The sequence below is a fragment of the Meleagris gallopavo genome, chromosome 1 (assembly GCF_905368555.1).
Source record: "Meleagris gallopavo chromosome 1, MGAL_WU_HG_1.1, whole genome shotgun sequence".
NCBI classification, from domain to species: domain Eukaryota; kingdom Metazoa; phylum Chordata; class Aves; order Galliformes; family Phasianidae; genus Meleagris; species Meleagris gallopavo.
Window position 1 is genome coordinate 63,491,350 of NC_139404.1, and position 17,250 is coordinate 63,508,599.

Sequence of the window (17,250 nt, forward strand, 5' to 3'; positions counted from 1 at the left end):
AAAATACATTACTAAACTTTTTCACAGTTGCACTCAAGCAGTTCGTAAAGAGAACTTAATTACTGCCTAGATACTATCACGGTGGGGAATAAGATGTTAAACTAGAGAGCTATCACAAAACACAAAAGAACAAAAAGATTATCAATTGTCCATTAATGTATTGGTAAAAATCAGAAAATGTCTATTCCTGAAAACAGTAAGGTTCTGAAAAAGTCTGTAAAGAGCTGCTGGGAACATACTTCCTAATTTGTTTTAAAATGGAGCCTGTTAAGTTCATGGATGAAAAATTTGGATGGAAATGAAATGCCATGTTCATTAACATGTAAGAATCCCACAAAAATAAATTTTACTCATTGAATTCCAAACTATATTTGGGTCTAGACAGAAAAGAGAAGGATGCCATGGTGAGTGATTAAAAAAAAATGATTATGAAGATTAGTGTGAATATTTATTATTATACCTACCAAAACTGAGATCTGGATAAGTAATCAGGAGTGCATGAAGTCTTGAAAGGCTGTGAATAAAGGCTTATGTGTCTAAAAAGATCTAAGCATCAGATCCCAGAACACCTCTCTGATAAGAATTGACTCCCTGAAAATCAAGGTATGATCTATTACTAGATACTCTTGGAAAAGTTAACTGAAGTTTTCATCCATTTCTGTTTTCACAAGCGACCAAACTGTCTGTGCATGTTTCACCTGATCATAACTTGATAGTTCTGTAGAAAGAGTGTGATCCAAATCTGAAAGTCGAAGTCTGTTCAGCAGGTGAAAAAAAGTAGAAAGCATTACCTTTGAAAAATCCCAGATATTTAACTCTTTTTTCTGAGAAATAGGTCAGACACCTATCTGTATGATAAAGAATGTATTATCATACAGGAAAAGAAATTATGTTGCTGCCTAAGAGTTGTGTGTTAGGAATATTATGAACCACAATTAGTCTTACTCTACTGAATGACAGTTTCCTGTTTTGCTTGTTTTTCTGATGGATCTGTGAATTCAATACCTTTTATATAAGTAACTTCAACTTTACTATCTATAGACCTTTAAGCACTAATTCTTGCTTTGGCTACCAGAGTTCTGAAATAACTTAGAAACATACTTTTTTACATCTTTGTGAAGGCAGAGCTAGCTTTTGCTGCAGGAAAGATGGTAATGACCTAGGGAGCAAGAGAATGCCCAGGACCTCACCAAGTTCTTTACCTGTGGCTAAAGATAATGTGGCTGAAGAAAAGAGATGATATTGCAGAGAGTTCAAGAAGCAAGTTCTAGCACAGGTTCTTAGCACAAACTTAGAAAATCATGTCAGAAAGGGAAATCAGATTACTACAATGTAGTAAACTGAACCTATGATCCAATCCACACCAACAAGAGCTGCTAAATTTAAAAAGATGGCATATGTGTTTGATATATACTACTGTTCCATAAATAAGAATCAACTTTTGGAGGCTATGGGATAATGAGTCTCCTTAGGCCAGTTCACCCTTGAAAGAAAATGCAGACAACTGTAACTGGAGTTCTCTCATGCTGTGAAGACATTGAAATGTCATCAAAATTGCAAAGAGGCTTCATTGTTCATAACGTGACGTATGGCTTGCTTCATGCTTTCTGTTATAAGAGAGAATACTGTATACAGAGAAAGAAGAATATACAGAGGACAAACAACTGCATATATTTTTATTTTATTTTCATTTTTATTATCACTGAGTAAAGCTGCAGCAATAGAAGCCTCTGTTTAAGTTTAGATAAGGTTTAAGTTTAGATAAGGTATGTTGTTAACAATCTCAGTGTTAAAAGCATTTTAGAAGCTTAGTGTACTCATGGAAAGAACAACAAACCCTTGAAATACCGAACTGTTTCAACAGCAGTATTCTGATATTAGTGACAGAAGTGATTTCAGAATTGATACTAATTTATAAGCAAATACCTTTTTTGAGTGAATTGAAATGAACTATTTTTATTTGCAAAGTAAACCTGACTTACTAACACTGCAAATTCCATAACTGCTCTGCTACAGTATGGCCAAGTTACAAATTCTTTATCTAAATTGTGTCACAGTGATTTATCAAGTGTTTAAACTGTGGATTAAATTAATTGCATAAAAGTTTTTTGAAAAATAAATGTTTATCTCAGGTGCAGCTTAACTAATCAGAACTGAATTGATTTTGTACTAATATTTTGAAATAAGATTTATTTTCTTGTTTTCCATTTTAGTGTTAATTTGTGTCATTTATTAAATAGTCTTTATGTATCTGTTTCTTAAGAATGTAGTTAATAAGGTAATTAATTCAATCAATTCAGAGATACTTTCCGTTTTATTACATTAAGAAAAATAAATACATCTCATTTCCTTAGCTTAGTAACCCTAATTGGTGTGTGATAAATTCACAGTATTTTGAATGGCATCTCTGGTTAGCTTGAAGAAATTGGGGAGCTGTCTACAGGTAGGATATTCTTTTTGGTATGTTTGCCTCTGTGAAGCTACAATCTTTAACCAAAACATCTGAGATCATGAAAATCAGGCTTACGCAATGAATGGAGTTTACTTCATTTGATTGCAGTATGCAATCTCTCCCACACACTGAAGCCCATATATAAGAATTAAATTTTAAATGACAGGTGAAGCTGCTCAGCTTTAAGGAGATTATGAAGATATGGTTAAGAGTAATGTCAACTCTTGTAAGCTAGTTAGCAATAGTCCAAAGTAGGAAAAAATAAGACAAAATGCTGAAATTTTGATAGAGGTTTCCTACTAAATGGCCTGAAACTAATCGGTTCTCATTCTATAACATCAGAATCCACCCAGATTTTCTTCAGAGAGCTGTGGAATTAAGCAGCAAAATAGAAAAAAAATAATTTTTTTAAAAAAAACCCATATTTTCAATAGATTTTAATAAGCAATTGAATTCAGAAGTGTGTTTTCTATTGAGCACTGCATATTATTCTTCAAAGAGCAGTGATTGTCTCACAATGTTATTTCTCAAGTTCACTTTGAGAAATAAAACTTTTACTCAAGTTCTGAGTTCACTTTGATGTTAAAACAAGCTTACATGACATATCTACATGTATATCTAAGAATTTTTTTATCCGTTGTGTCTTTTCTGATCAAAGATCTCAAAACTTTAGGAAATCAGATTTTTTTATTTTATTTTATTTTTTTTAATATTATCTTAATTAGCTCCTAATGTATTGATATTGATCTTTTTAGAATTGGGTAAGGAATTTAGCAAGACATCTTGCACAGCTAAATTACAAATTGGACATAAAAGATGCTTATCCTTGTGCAAACACATTTAAGTCTGTGTGAGATTAGTTGCAGTGAAGAAGTAAATGCTAAGAGCAGGTGTTTTTCTACCCTGGAATGCCTCAAAACACACAAGACTGTCTCTGTTCCATGGTGCTTGTGAAAAGTAACTAACTCAAGGTGAGTCATGAGAGAGGCTACAGCAAAAACGGTCTTCTAAGTAGTGAGGCTGCAAATGTATTGCTGCAAACAGTGGTGAGTTTGTACGTATATGGGTGCATATTCATGTGAGGCAAGCTTTAGTATTCAGGTATTGGGTTTTTTTGATACTTGTATATATGAAACCAAGGATCAATAGGAGCCAAACAGATATATAAATACCATGTCTTCTGTTTATTCTTCAGGAAAATAAAGGAAAGTTTGGAGTGCTTTCCTGTCAGGCTCAATAACTTGATCCACACGCTTGCACACATGTCACTGACAGGCTCTGCAAAGCTTCCATCTCAAGAGACTGTCCCTCAAGAATGGATGATGCTGAATGTAGAGAAGTCAATTGCAAGAGCCACCATTTTGGGATTCAACAAAAAGTCTGACTATGTATGTGTCATTTTCTTTACTTATCTTTAATGATTCTGTGAGTTTATGCACTCTCCCTCCTCTTTTATAGAAGATCTGCCTGCCACATTGAAAAGATCACAGGAATGCCATAAGCAATGAAGTAGCAGAGAGAAAGAACACCAGGCAGACAGCTATTAGCAGGGAGCCATTAAGGAGAAAGGTTCCAGCCCAATAGTGAAAAATAAATCAAGAGCTAATTAAAGTATCCAGAAGGAAAGCATGGCACGAAATTAGGAAGCCTAATAGAAATTGCAGACTGTTATATGATGCTTTAATGGCACATTATTAGTTTTCACGCACTGCAGTGATCTTTCAGTGTTTGAGTTGTATGCTATCCAGGCAAGTTTCTCCTTCTATGCAACAAAGACTATAAATTACAAACTGAATTCTCTGGCTCCTGGCACTACATTAAAGAAATTTTTTTCTTTGTAAAAATCATCCTCTATTTTCTCTCATACAATATTTTTTAATGTGGCTCTCTGATCATTTGTCTTTTCTGCCTCTCCTTTTTCCCCAATGCAGCTATATCTAGTCCAGGTGGTACAAACCTGCAATGTGGTCACTTTTGTGGAGAAATCATTTGACCAGTTCTCAGAACTTCACAGCAATCTCCAGAAGCAGTTTCCATCACATGCACTTCCAGAGTAAGGCAGCATATTTGTGAATCTTATTCTGCTTTTAAATGATTCTCTCTGTGCACAGATAAAAATGTAAGAAAATGTATGGTAGGCATATTTTTAGAATCACAAAGGCAATGAGACATATTCTGTCAAGTCTTCTATTCAGCCTGGGAGAAACTGAATCACAGAATATTGTGACAGCCCAATTTTATATATCTTGTTGTTTTGTTTTGTTTTGTTTTGTTTTGTTTTGTTTTGTTTTGTTTTGTTTTTTAATGGAAGGAGAAGAGGGGAGCAGTTTGCTCTTGACACAGATATTTCTGAAATAAAAGGGCAAGTGGTATTTACTAAATTAAAGATGTGATAAGGCATTTAATAATTTTTATTTTCTTCACGATGCTGGTCAAAATTCCTAGAAAAATCAGTATAGTAAACCAGTGTAGGAATGTCTACACAGGCACAGACCAGAAACGTGCTGATTTCTGATACTGACAGGAACTATAAACTTTTTTACAAAAAGATGTGCAGCTGAGAAATATGCAATAACCTTATTTGCTCTCCCAGCCCCTCAAAACAATACTTTATGCTTTACATCACTCAATAATGACAGTATAACATTTCTTGAAAAATAAGCTGTCATTAATTTCAGGAATTATGATTATTCCTTTTTATCTGTGTATATGTTCATTCTCAGTTTGAATATTCTGAAGTGTATACCTCCACAGCTTCATATTTCTATCTTACATAAAAAATCTCTTTCTTATTAAACAATTTTCTGCTGCTTTGGTAAAATGTTTTCTACAAATATTATATGTATTATTATACTGTATACACCATTGAGAACAAAGTAGTCTCCTAGACAGTCATGCTGGCTCACCTAATACAAGATCTACTTCAAGCTCAATCTATGATAAAACAAAAGACTGGCTAAAAAGATGTACAGTTTACCTGTGCCAAGCTGAGATTCCAATGATACGCCTGAAAAAAAATAAGTCTTTGATGCTCAACTTGAAGTAAATATCCATAATCAAAATGATTTTGACTTTAAAAATAAATTCAATGAATTTTAGATCCAAATTTGGTATTCCCCTGAGTTCGTGAGAGTCAATTAGTTAAATGGCTTTAAACTGGTTAATTCTGGAACATCTTTTCCCTACCTGAGGGAGTTTTGCTTGGCTCCAGTTTGACTCATTATGACTGCCCACATTAACTGGCTGAAGCAGTTGGTGAGAATTGGAATTTCACTGCATTCCAAAAGTGCTTGATTCGCGGTCTTGATTTAGAGCCATGTGCATGCTAATTATTAGTTTGTGAGATAAAATATTTAACAAGTATGTTTGGCTTTCTTTCTTTCTTTCTTTCCTTCTTTCTTTCTTTCTTTCTTTCTTTCTTTCTTTCTTTCTTTCTTTCTTTCTTTCTTTCTTTCTTTCTTTCTTTCTTTCTTTCTTTGTTTAAGCGAGCATATCTCTTTGAAGGAAAATGTATATCTTTTTAGAAATGCATAGATTTAAGAAACCCTGTAGTGAGTTTCAAAAACAGTACTAGCTATTTTTCACATACATGTACCAAATGTGAGTTCCCAAACCCAGAGAAAGTTAATCTACGTACACTGAGGCTGTGTCTAAGACCTAAAGAACTTTATTGCCAAAATTCAGTCTCAGCAATAAACTGTCACTCAGTGATCTTTCCCCAAGACTGTGTTAAAGTGCTACATTTTATGATGTTTCTTTGTATGAATGTTCTTTAATGTTAATGCTTTGATTTGTTTTTTAATGTATCTTTGTTGGTTGGAGACTTCTAATGTACTTCAGATTTTATTGTTATAATAAAAACTAAGCTACTTCTTTATAGGAAGTTACCACTGGAACTGGCATACCATATAAGGCCATTAATTTGTGTGATGCAAGCCTCCAGCATGCCAGAGGCTTCAATGCAAGGCAAAAGCCTTGTTTCACAATGTAGCCACAAAGGCAATTTGAAAATGTATGATTGAAAAACAAAATGTCTGATATTACCAAATAATTGGAATTGCTAGCAGAAAGGACTCGGTTACTGCTTTCATGAAATTGTATATGTTTATGTCTCATTACGAGGAAATATCACAATATGAGTCTGCCTCATAGATTCTAAATACTGGCTACGTCTCAACAAACTAATGGCAAAAGCTCAGAGTTCTCAGCATCTGAAATCCTGCTATTGCATATAAACATTCATCCTATATTTATAATCCAAAGCACAGCTGCCCCAAACAAATGCTTGTACTCTAGCACCATCTCTCTTATTTGGTTTTAAACAGAATATTAATAGGGTTGTTGTGGAGCTTTTTTTAAGGCCAAAACTCTTTTCACTCAGCAAAGCATTTAAGTGACATAATTTATACACAGAAATGCTCTGCAGGTTTCCTTCTTTCAGTAAGATGTGGGATCTGGTACCCAAGATGTCTCAAAATGGCAGAAGTTTATATTTTTCTGATCTCCTTAAAGTAGATGCAAAGCTGAAAACCAACTTCGAACATACTTTTCAAATACAAGTATGTTCACAAATACAAGATCAGTTTCAGCCGCAGGCACAATTCAGCAAAAGCATGAAGGAGCTTCAAAGAAGTGTTCAGTTCTACTACAAGGTTCATATTGTCCTTCACTGCAGCAGAGAGTTATGGGTGCCATCAATCAGCAGTGTCTCTGAAGTTACAGATAATGCATGCATCTGTCCTCAGTTGGGCCACTGTGCTTAGGCTGCATCTTCTGAGGGCCAACATTATACAGTCAGAGTCATCTCTTTGTGTCATACAGCCTAATTTATTTTATGCTGCTTCCTAACAGATCTTCACTACCATCTCTTGAAAGAAATCCTTTCTGTACCACAGATGAGCCCAGAACATTCACAGGCTATCTATGTGTGTCAAATGACCTGTGTTCTATTTTTATCTGTACAGTTCACATACATGAGGGTCCTGGGTCATGGCACATTCCCTGCCCCATTATATCCTATCATTGTAATTTCTTGAGACAAGAATTGACTCTCATTATTCATTTGTACATGCCTAACTAAGGCCTGAACTTTACATGCTATAGGAAAAAATAATAGAAAGGCCATACATACAATATGCTGCTATCATCCTGGCCCTTTGCCATCTTAATTACAGACTACGTAATGGCAGCACTGAGTTCTTCCTCAGAAGTATTACTCAAGATATGTGAAGATCTGTCCTCTCCTAAAAGAGTTACAGTCAGTGTTCTCTTCAGAAAAGGCCTTCTGTTACAAAACAAGCTAGAAAAAAAAACAAAACAACCCAACAGGTCTAATTACAATTCATGAAATCTAATTACATTGAATCTCTTGGTAAGAAAAATGTGTAGGTTAATCATCTTTGGTCATTTTATCTTCAGTAGGTGAGGCTGCTGTGCCATTTTTACAGCTGGGTGGTTTGCAATGCTGGTCAGTGTTCCTCTCTGGGGATGGGAATCCATTGCTCCATGTGTTACTATTTGGCTCACTTTTGAAAAGCTGATGACATCTTATCAGTGAGCTGTGGAATTGTGTAAAACTCGTTCAAAGTAGGAGCTGACCAGCTGTCTTTCAAAAGGCCGGCCAAGTGTCTCTTTGCAGCATATTTTGCTGCTAGTTGCCTCTTCAGTCATTTGTCTGAAGCCTTCAGATATCTCTTGAGATCTGCTGGATAAATCAAGTTGTACCAGGAAAAAGATGCTTGTTAGCAATACACTGTTAAGTATTTACAGTGGCAATGAAATATGACCAGATCAAAGCTTCTGCTATTCTGTATCTCATAGATGAGTGAGCATAAAGCAGAATATTAGTTTAACAATCCCAGTATTAGTAATCTATATCATAAAACCCATTACATGCAATTTAGTGAGACTGCTTTTCAAATGCTTCTTCAACCTGAGAGAAATAGTCCTTGTCAGGGCAAGGTTAGTGTAAATTGATAAGTGTACTGTTGTCCAGAGAAGCTGTGGATGCCCCATCCCTGGAGGTACTCAAGGCCAGGTTGGATGGAGCCCTGGGCAGCCTGATCTGCTGGGTGGCAGCCCTGCCCATGGCAGGGGATTGGAACTGGCTGGTCCCTTTCAACTCAAGCTGTTCTGTGATTCTATGACTGCTAAAAATCCAACATTTTTACTGACCTAATATACGTTTTTTCTAAAACACAAATATGATTCAAGTGAAAAAAAGTGTTGGATTTTGACATTTTCACTCATAACATTTGAAAATTGACCTAAGACCACTCTGGGCTTACACACTTTATTTAGAAAATTGAAATGAAATTCATCTTAATAAAAATTCTATGGAACATGGCTATTATTACTGCTATTGCTTTTGTTGGGATTCATTTTGTTATTGTAATGATAGTTTGTTTTCATATATTACTTTTATTGTGGTCATACCTGAAACTGCATATGGGATCAGGTACCTTCTCTGAAAAACTTATCCACACTCAAAATACTAAGGTTAAAAAAAAAAAAAAAAAAAGCAGTAATATAAAATGTCATATTGTTGCTGTAAGGTTTAGGCATTTGGTACTGTAATGCAAGGCTTTGAATAGCGTGAGCCTTGAGCTGAGATCAGAGATCTGTTGTGCTATGCGCTATGCAAAAAATGTTTTCCTAGCATCATAAAAAACAGAATAGAATATCATCAAATTATCGTCAGAAAAGACTGAGAATCAGAGGGTAAACAAGCCTGTGGGAACAGTACTCATTCCTTCACCTACCTGAAAAGTATCATGGAAAGATTTAACATTGTTCTGTTAAATAGAGCTGGAAATATTGTCAGGAAATAGAGTACGAGAGTAATAAATAAAATATTCTTCTCTTGCAGGTTTCCCCACTCATGGTATATAGCTTTTATAGATCTTGAACATAAGAGAGTGAAGGATTTGAACCTCTACCTGAAGCAGCTATTAAGTGGATCCAGAAAACTGGCAAACGTGAGCATTTCCAATACTTGTTTTATTTGCATGTGACTTTCAGTAGCATTCTACGAAAAGAATCAGGAAGCTTTCCATTGCCTCATTTGAAAAAAATAAATGCCATAAATGACACTTCTAATGCAGTCATTTTGAGATGAAGCCACTGTAACATTCGTCAGAGCTTAAGACAAAACAAGAGTGACTGAAAAATAGTTTTATTTTTCAGGCAGGATATTTTTCAAAATAACTTCTCTTCCTTTGCTGCCATCCAAAAATAATGACTCACTGTATTTTTGACAGTAAGGAGTAGGTTCTGAGGAATATAATGTCTAAAAGAGGAGTACATTTTGAAATATTGAAAAAGTCCAATTTTGACAGTTTTAAAATAAGAAGTTTCATTTTTTCAGACCATAAACACTCTTCATTTCAAAATTTAAGCAACATATCTAAGATATGGTTTTACAAACAAATGGAAATTGGGATATTTCATTATTATCAAAATGATACATTATGTCCATTAAAATTGTCAGGTTTTTATTTATTTTTGCTTTCTGAGATTTCATGTTTTCCTCCTGTTTCAAAATGGAAAGTCGCAATAGTGACAAAAACTCACTCTTCACTGTCTCCTTTATGCACCTCAACATTGTGAAAGCCAGGACCTAGAGCATCTCAGAGGTCTCTTGTACATCAGCAAGTGTTAAATAATTTTGTTGCATCACTTCAGAAGTTGAGTTGCCAGTTACTGACAGCAATACCAGAGTCTGAGAGAAGAGTGTGTCTTCCTTTGACCAGCAGTAGTCAGGAAAACAATTGGGTAGAGAGGAAAAAGCAATGATTTTTTGTTAGACCCTAGGGTTACATAGAGGGTCATAAATTAATGGAGCCAGGGCATGATCTCTCTGCTATTTCACTGTTAACATGTTCTCTTGTAGAGCTTGGGTCTTTGCCAGATGGGCCTTGTCATCTCCCATGGCCTCAGGACTACAGCACAAACTCGGTCTCGTTTGGTTTAATAGCATTAATAGTCCAGAGTGCCAAAAGGGGGGTATTTTTTTCTTCAAATTTTCAAGCATCTTGTAGTACGGAAAAAATGTTTACTGCCTACCTATGTAAACTTTCCCAGATGTGTCTGTGTAGAGGGGATTAAAAAGGAAATTGTCCATATGTAAAGCAAACATGAGTTTTATTAGTATTAATAAAAATTCTGTGCCGAGTTGAAACTGAGAAGATTTTCCAGTGATAGATCTTATGTGTTTCACAGAGTTGCACCTAATTTAACACAGACAGCTGACTTGGGTGTTTGACTCCCGTAACTGACTTTGCTAAATAAACTGCACAGATTGAGTTTAATTATTGCATAATTTCTGTCAGTCAAGGTAGACTCATGGGTTTGTTTTACATTAGCACCTTTTGGTCACAGCTGAGAAAAACAGATATAAGCCAGTGACCTAGAAATGGACAGCTCTATCTTCTGCTGTGCTCTGGGCTGCTGTAAGGTACATGAATTTTCAATTTGGACCAAGCATTGCTGTCTTAAAGCCTGATCTGTGGTTAAAAAATTAAACTATTTAAAGTCCTGGGATAGTAATAAAAACATTTCCCAGTCATGCCCAGATGCTCTCCTCACCCTCCTGCTCCATGGTCTGTGAATTCTAATAATCAGTTAGAGCATGCTGCTTTGCAACAAGCTTCCTAATTCCTCATCTCCTCCCTTTATGATTGCAGAGCTAGGTGAATTTTTCCAGTGTTGCTGCTGAAACACTAGGACACAACCATGAAAATGGTATTTGTAGGGAACTGTGAGCAGATCTGTTTGAGAACAAATGCTGGTGTGGCTCTAAACTGGTCCAGTGGAGCTATACAGACATGCTGGACTGTTCAGCAGCTGAAAGCCATTCAAGTCTGGCACAGCCTATAAACCATGAGAAAAATAAAACAATTACATGCTTAAAAAGACTGTATAGCTGCTGCTATGCAGCCTTTGGAGGGGGCATGATAATAAATGGAGTAATAAGCAGATTATTTTGGACTATGAAGTGCTGTTGCATGCTGGAAATCAGCTTGCTAACCACATACATCTAGCCTGCAGTTCTAGATGTTGACTGTTAGAATTATTGATATCTATAAGCATTGAATCATTATTTTTACTTCAATATGCTTCTCCTGCTGGGAGATGTGAGAAATTTAGAAAAGATTGATGTATCCTGACCCACATAGAAAAAGGAGACCAGTCAGTTAGTAATTTCCTTTGTACTTCCAGCTGAACGCTTCTTTCTCACTTCTCTCTTCGGTATGACTTTTTTAAAAGTGTCACTGTGTCTTGTTCATTTTACTCTGAGCAGAAAGCCAAGCTAGGAGGCTTTCTTGATAAAAATAAGCACAATTATTTTGTCTCTCCTCATGTCTAGGACCACTTTACAGTTGAATTTGTCCTTTTTCTCAGATTACTAGGGAGCCTGACCAAAATCATTTAGGGAGATGTCTGTTCTCAAGCATTACCAAACTGTCATTCCTATGAAAGAGTAAAACTGTGTAGGAATTAATAATTAATTCAGAAATTGTAGAAGAAATCTTGTAAGATTAGATGCCCATAGAACAAAGTTCCCTGTACTTTCTCAAAACAGTCATTTCTTTCTGCTGAGTTGTACTTTAGCTCTATAGTATCCTAAAGTATTGTCTGGGATGGTACTAAGACAAAAAGGGAAGAGTTGCCATTTCATTATTAAATATCCTTCCTATCACTGTATCACAGTAAACACATTACTCTGATTGACTGGACACCAGTGACCAACTTTTTTCAGAACTGAAGAGTTTAGTCAAGTCTACGCAGGACCAATTGCACACTTGGTTCTGCCAATTAAGTAATTAAAAATCCTAGAAATAAAGAAGAATTGGATTATATCCAAATTCATTCCTCAGCCATTCCTTAAGTGCATGCTTTTCAGTCCAGTCTAAGTTTTGATTATGAAAATTGGGTTATGATTAAGAGTAAATCAGACTGACACCTTTTCTGCTAAATGGATTGAACAAAGGAGGATATGTAGGAAACAGCTGCCTTCTCATTTGTACTATAGCTCAAATGGAATTAAATGTTTCTTCAAACTCCTCTTTAAAGAACAAAAGCACCAAGCCACAGTTCTCTGTCCCTGAATGATAGTGTCAAATCCAATTAGTGCTAAAACATCAGCTGGCAAAGATATTTGGTGGTAGGTTAGTTTAAATGTGTAAACGCGTGCTTATGCCCATTTCTATCTGAATAATTTTATCAAGCCTGTAGTTTATTTTAATTATAAACCTTATTCACTAATTCACTGATTTCTTCTTAGGCATTTGTTTAAGAGTTTCCTAGAATAGGAGTGCTTTTTTAAAATTCGGGTTAACACTCAGTTATAAATAACTGCACCACCAAACTATGTACATGAACAATAAGCTATATTCATAACATCAACCATTAAAATGCAAAAGTCAATTTTCATATTGAGTCATTTGGAGCAGGATCAAAAACGTGTTTCAGCATCTTTTTAACTTTCCTTCTACTCCCCTCAAATCAATGGCAACATATGCACTCACATCATCAGAATATTTCTTTTTGTAGTAGCTGCACTGTTGCTGGCTGATCCAGCTGAAATGTTTGGGTCTTTTGGATCAGGATAAGCAAGGCTACATATTCAGCACTGTTTAGACTCTCGGAGTTTTACTTCATTAAATGGCAAAACAACCAAGTTGTGCCACAAAAAATAGGTGAAACATTAAGGAAAAATAAACTGAAGGTGAGTAATGTGGAGGATGACAGAAATACGTATTTAAAATATAAGAAAAATCTATTGCAAAAGTCGACTGCTGCCGTTTATTTACATTTTTCTCTGTTTCACTCTTAACTCCAATTGAGTGATGGGCTGAGTGGAGGTTGCAGCCCAAACCTCAACCTACATAAATTAGGGCTGCCCTAGTGGCTTGTCATTTTTATACAATATAGTAGGAGGTTGCCTGCTCACTTTGGGCACAAAAGTGAGGTAAGTCTCCATTAATTGAGTCTGCTCTTGGCTCTTAAGTGTCAAGCAGCAGCATGTTAGATATTGACTAAGCTGAATGTTTTCTTGCTTATCTTTAAAGGACAACTTGCACCTGTCTTGGGATCTAAAAAAAGAAATATAAAACTGAATCTAAAGCAATGTTCAATGTAGCAATGCTGCGTATTTGGTACCACCAGCCAGCTAGTAATTTTCTATGGATAATTTCCCCATTACTCATTATTTAAAAGAAGTGGCATTTAATTTGTGGATATTGTTATTGATAGCACAGCTCAGACACTAGAAGATATACTGATCTTACAAAACTTCATAGCCTTAAATGAGCATATTCTATTTGTCCTGTATTTTTCACATTGTGAAAAATGTTTTGTGTGTGAGTGTGATGGACAGGGATGTTTGAGGGAGGCCGTTTATCACAGTGGGTATTGTTGGTGGCAAAAGAAATGTATTAAGTGTGGGTGCATAGGAAGCTAATTGGTACAAAGAGATGAGGCATGTTGGATTTTGCCACTATAAAATTTTTTTGTTTCAGTATGCAATCATCTATAAAATTTGGGCCAGAGATAAACCAGTGCAAGAAGGTAAGCAGTCACAGTGTATCAGGCATGAATAGATTCTATACAAGTATTATGGAGAGTTGAATGCTATGTGAGAGGGCATGTAGTGCATGTAAATGGAAATGGTTGTAAATTACATTCACTTATTTTCAAACATACACTGAAAACCAGGCCCGTGGTCTGGTTCTGGAGTGAGTAATGTTTTAACAGCTGCAATAAAAGTAACAAAGTTTGATAAGAGCCTCCCATATTTCATTTGTGTTTCATTCACTGGAGCTACTTGAGATGTACAGAGCTGAGAAAACAGCTGCAGCTGTACCCGTATGGAATTATATAACATAATGATACAAAGTGCACCTAAGGTTTGTGGGTCCCCTAAATTCCCACTGCTCCTTTATTCCTGCAGGCAGATATCAAGCAGAGTCAAAATGGGAAGGGTTTAAAGTCTTCTCTTTTCCCCTGTCCTCTCCTGAAGTAATAATAGCTGCCGCAAGGTCAGCTTTTCCTGGTTTCTTTCTTTCCTGCTGCTCTTCCATTCTGTTAAAGTATAACAGGTGCATGGGTGTTCTCTGACCCCAAATCTACTCTAACACAGCTGAAAATAAAGCTGAAAGCAGAGAGACTGCTCTTCTTAACAAAATTAAATCTGGCTTGAAATCTGGCTGTGTTTCACTAACAGCAGAGTGCTTTTCTTGTTAGGCTCTAATGGAGAGCAGTGACAGATTCTACTGTGCTACCATGGTGCAAGCTCCCCTGATGCCATTGAAATTGCTTATTTCAGCTGTATCCTAGTGTAAGTGGAGACAGAATTTGTCCCTTTTAAGCTAATGGCTGAATAAAGGTCATAACCAGACTAGCACTGATGCACCTACATATACTTGGCTGCTCCCCAAAAAATTAATATTTTGGGTGATCTGGAAAAATATCAACATTACCTTTTAAATAATTATCTTATAGGGTAAGAATGGTTAGTCAAGTGATAGGAGACTTTCCTAAAAAATCCCCAGATGATTGGCATCTTAGGGAATTTTCATTTGTTGATGTCAATCTAATAATTCCAGGGGGAAAAGAGAAAGGAAGATGAGTTCTTGTGGTCTTCTTGTCACATGGTCTCTTAAGATTCCCATCTATGGTCATATGCTTTTGTAACAACAGTTGTTTGTTCAGAAGCAGACTGTGTATGCCTAAATATGGTGCGCACTTTATCACACGTGTTCAGAGCTCTGATGGATCCTATCTTGCTTAGCAATGTAATCAGATGTATGCTTAACTCCAAGCATGTGCTTCAGTCTTGGACTGAAGTCTAGTTGATTGACGTCCCATTGACTTCAGCGGGATTTAGGAATCACCTGGAAGTTCAGCAGCTTTCTTTTTCTTTTGCCAACATTAGCCTTGCTGCTTCTCCTCGTGCTTCAGTGCCCATTAAGTTAAGATGGACACTCAGAAAGGGAAGGCTTTGAACTTACTGCAGTGGCACTGCAGTATATGTGCCCATCATGTTCTTGCCCAGTGTATAAGCTGCACCAATTCCATGTACGTTTCTAAACTAAATGTCATTTGTTTCAGAGTGTTCTTTCCTTTAGGAATGAAAATTTGGAACTCCCACCTGAAACAATCTTCCCACCTCCTGTTTACAAACCATTATTTGATATATGCTCAGTTACTGCTGAAAGAGTAAGTGAAGAGGATGCAGAACACCAGGCTGCTCACTGTGGAACTTTTTTATTTCTCTTTCAAGTCATTGCATCCTTCCTTCCACCTCCTGTCCAATTCTCTCTCAAAATCTTTCAGCACAAAGGGCTGCTTAAGTTTCCCTACTTATTTTCATGCTGTCAAATAAAGACTGACCTGCCAAAAATATGCTCTTTCAACCCTTGAGATTTCCTGCCCTTGGGACTGATACTGAAAGAGCAAATGGAGGTCTCGCAAGGAATAACTTGGCTGTTTAGAGCGTTAAAAGCTGAAGCAGGTGCATGGACTTTCTGCTATAAGCTGTACTCATGAGATGAGAGAATAATTACTCATGCTTAGAACAGACAGGTATATTGGCAGCCTACTCCTAATATCTTAGTGATTTGTCTTTCAGTTCAAGGAAAATAATTTTGTCAGCTTATCTTTTTTTTTTTTTTTTTTAATTTTCAAGAAAAAAAAATCAGTTTGGGAGGAAAAATTCCAAGCAGCAAAATTAAAAATAAAAGACAACTGCTAAAATAAATCCAAGATTCCTAATGTTATCTCCATGCTGCACATACACTTCTTGGTTTTCTGTCTCCTGACCCCACATGTTAACTCCTCACTATCTGCATTTGTCACTAAACTCTTCCTTTTTTTATTTTCCTTGCACCAATTGTGCCACATCTTGTCAAATTGAAACAAGACAAATGCTACATGAAATACATCTTGTCGATAAGAGACACATTTTCCATGGCCAGGAAAAAAGCAATGGTGACATTTTAATGCTAGAATCTGGAAAGTCTCTTGTTCAGCCCATTTGTTAGCGTCAGTCCAAGTCGCATCAGTATGAATGTAGCAATTGTAACAGTCTTAAAGAATGGCCATTCTGAAATAAGATTTATAAACAAGGTAATAAAATGTAATTACTGTCCACCTTTGATTCAGAATCCTTACAGTTCATATTAGAATTCACATTTTTTATTGCCTTACACAATACTCAAGACTGGAAATTTGGTTTATTGTTCTAATTCTCTAAAGCTGAATGTAACTACCTGTTATATACATTCTCTAACACAGTACAGGGCAGTACATAAAAATAGAAGTTATAGTACAGTACGTAGATGGATTACTCTTTGAAACAGGATGATGAAATATGAGCATGCTTTCCAATCCGCTTTGGTTTCTGGTAGGAATTAACTCTGTGTGGACCTTTTCATTGTGAGTGTCCATTAAGTTCCCAAATGAGGTATGCACAATATTCAAAGCAGGCACAGGTTAGGTCAGGGCTTGGGGCTGGTCATGTGCAAAGGACAAGTTTCACACTGACTATGCAATATTTAGAAAAGATGTTCTACTGCATTTGTTTTGCAGATGGGGTACTATAAATGTAATTGCAGCTGCTAACACATATATGGAGACATGGAAGATCAAGTAAGAATGCAAATATATGGCCTACATTGCACATATCTTTTTGGAAGCATGTTAATAGAAAGGGGTGAGATAGAGATGGAAACAGCCTACTATTATCTTCCCAGTGCCTGTGCAGAAATCATTCCCTGGGGTTCCTGCCTGTGATT

The 17,250-nt window shown here is 36.1% G+C and overlaps 1 protein-coding gene across 6 annotated transcripts in view; it reads left to right on the forward strand.

Moving 5' to 3' along the window:
- The window catches only part of PIK3C2G (phosphatidylinositol-4-phosphate 3-kinase catalytic subunit type 2 gamma), a 290,952-nt gene that overhangs the window by 240,700 nt on the left and 33,002 nt on the right, over positions 1-17,250 (forward strand). For all 6 annotated transcript variants that reach the window (XM_085230990.1, XM_085230979.1, XM_085231006.1 and 3 more), the window contains 3 exons: positions 3,648-3,840; positions 4,384-4,505; positions 9,321-9,429. In XM_085230990.1, coding sequence (XP_085087116.1) covers positions 3,648-3,840; positions 4,384-4,505; positions 9,321-9,429 — 424 coding nt within the window. The remainder of the gene's footprint in view (positions 1-3,647; positions 3,841-4,383; positions 4,506-9,320; positions 9,430-17,250) is intronic.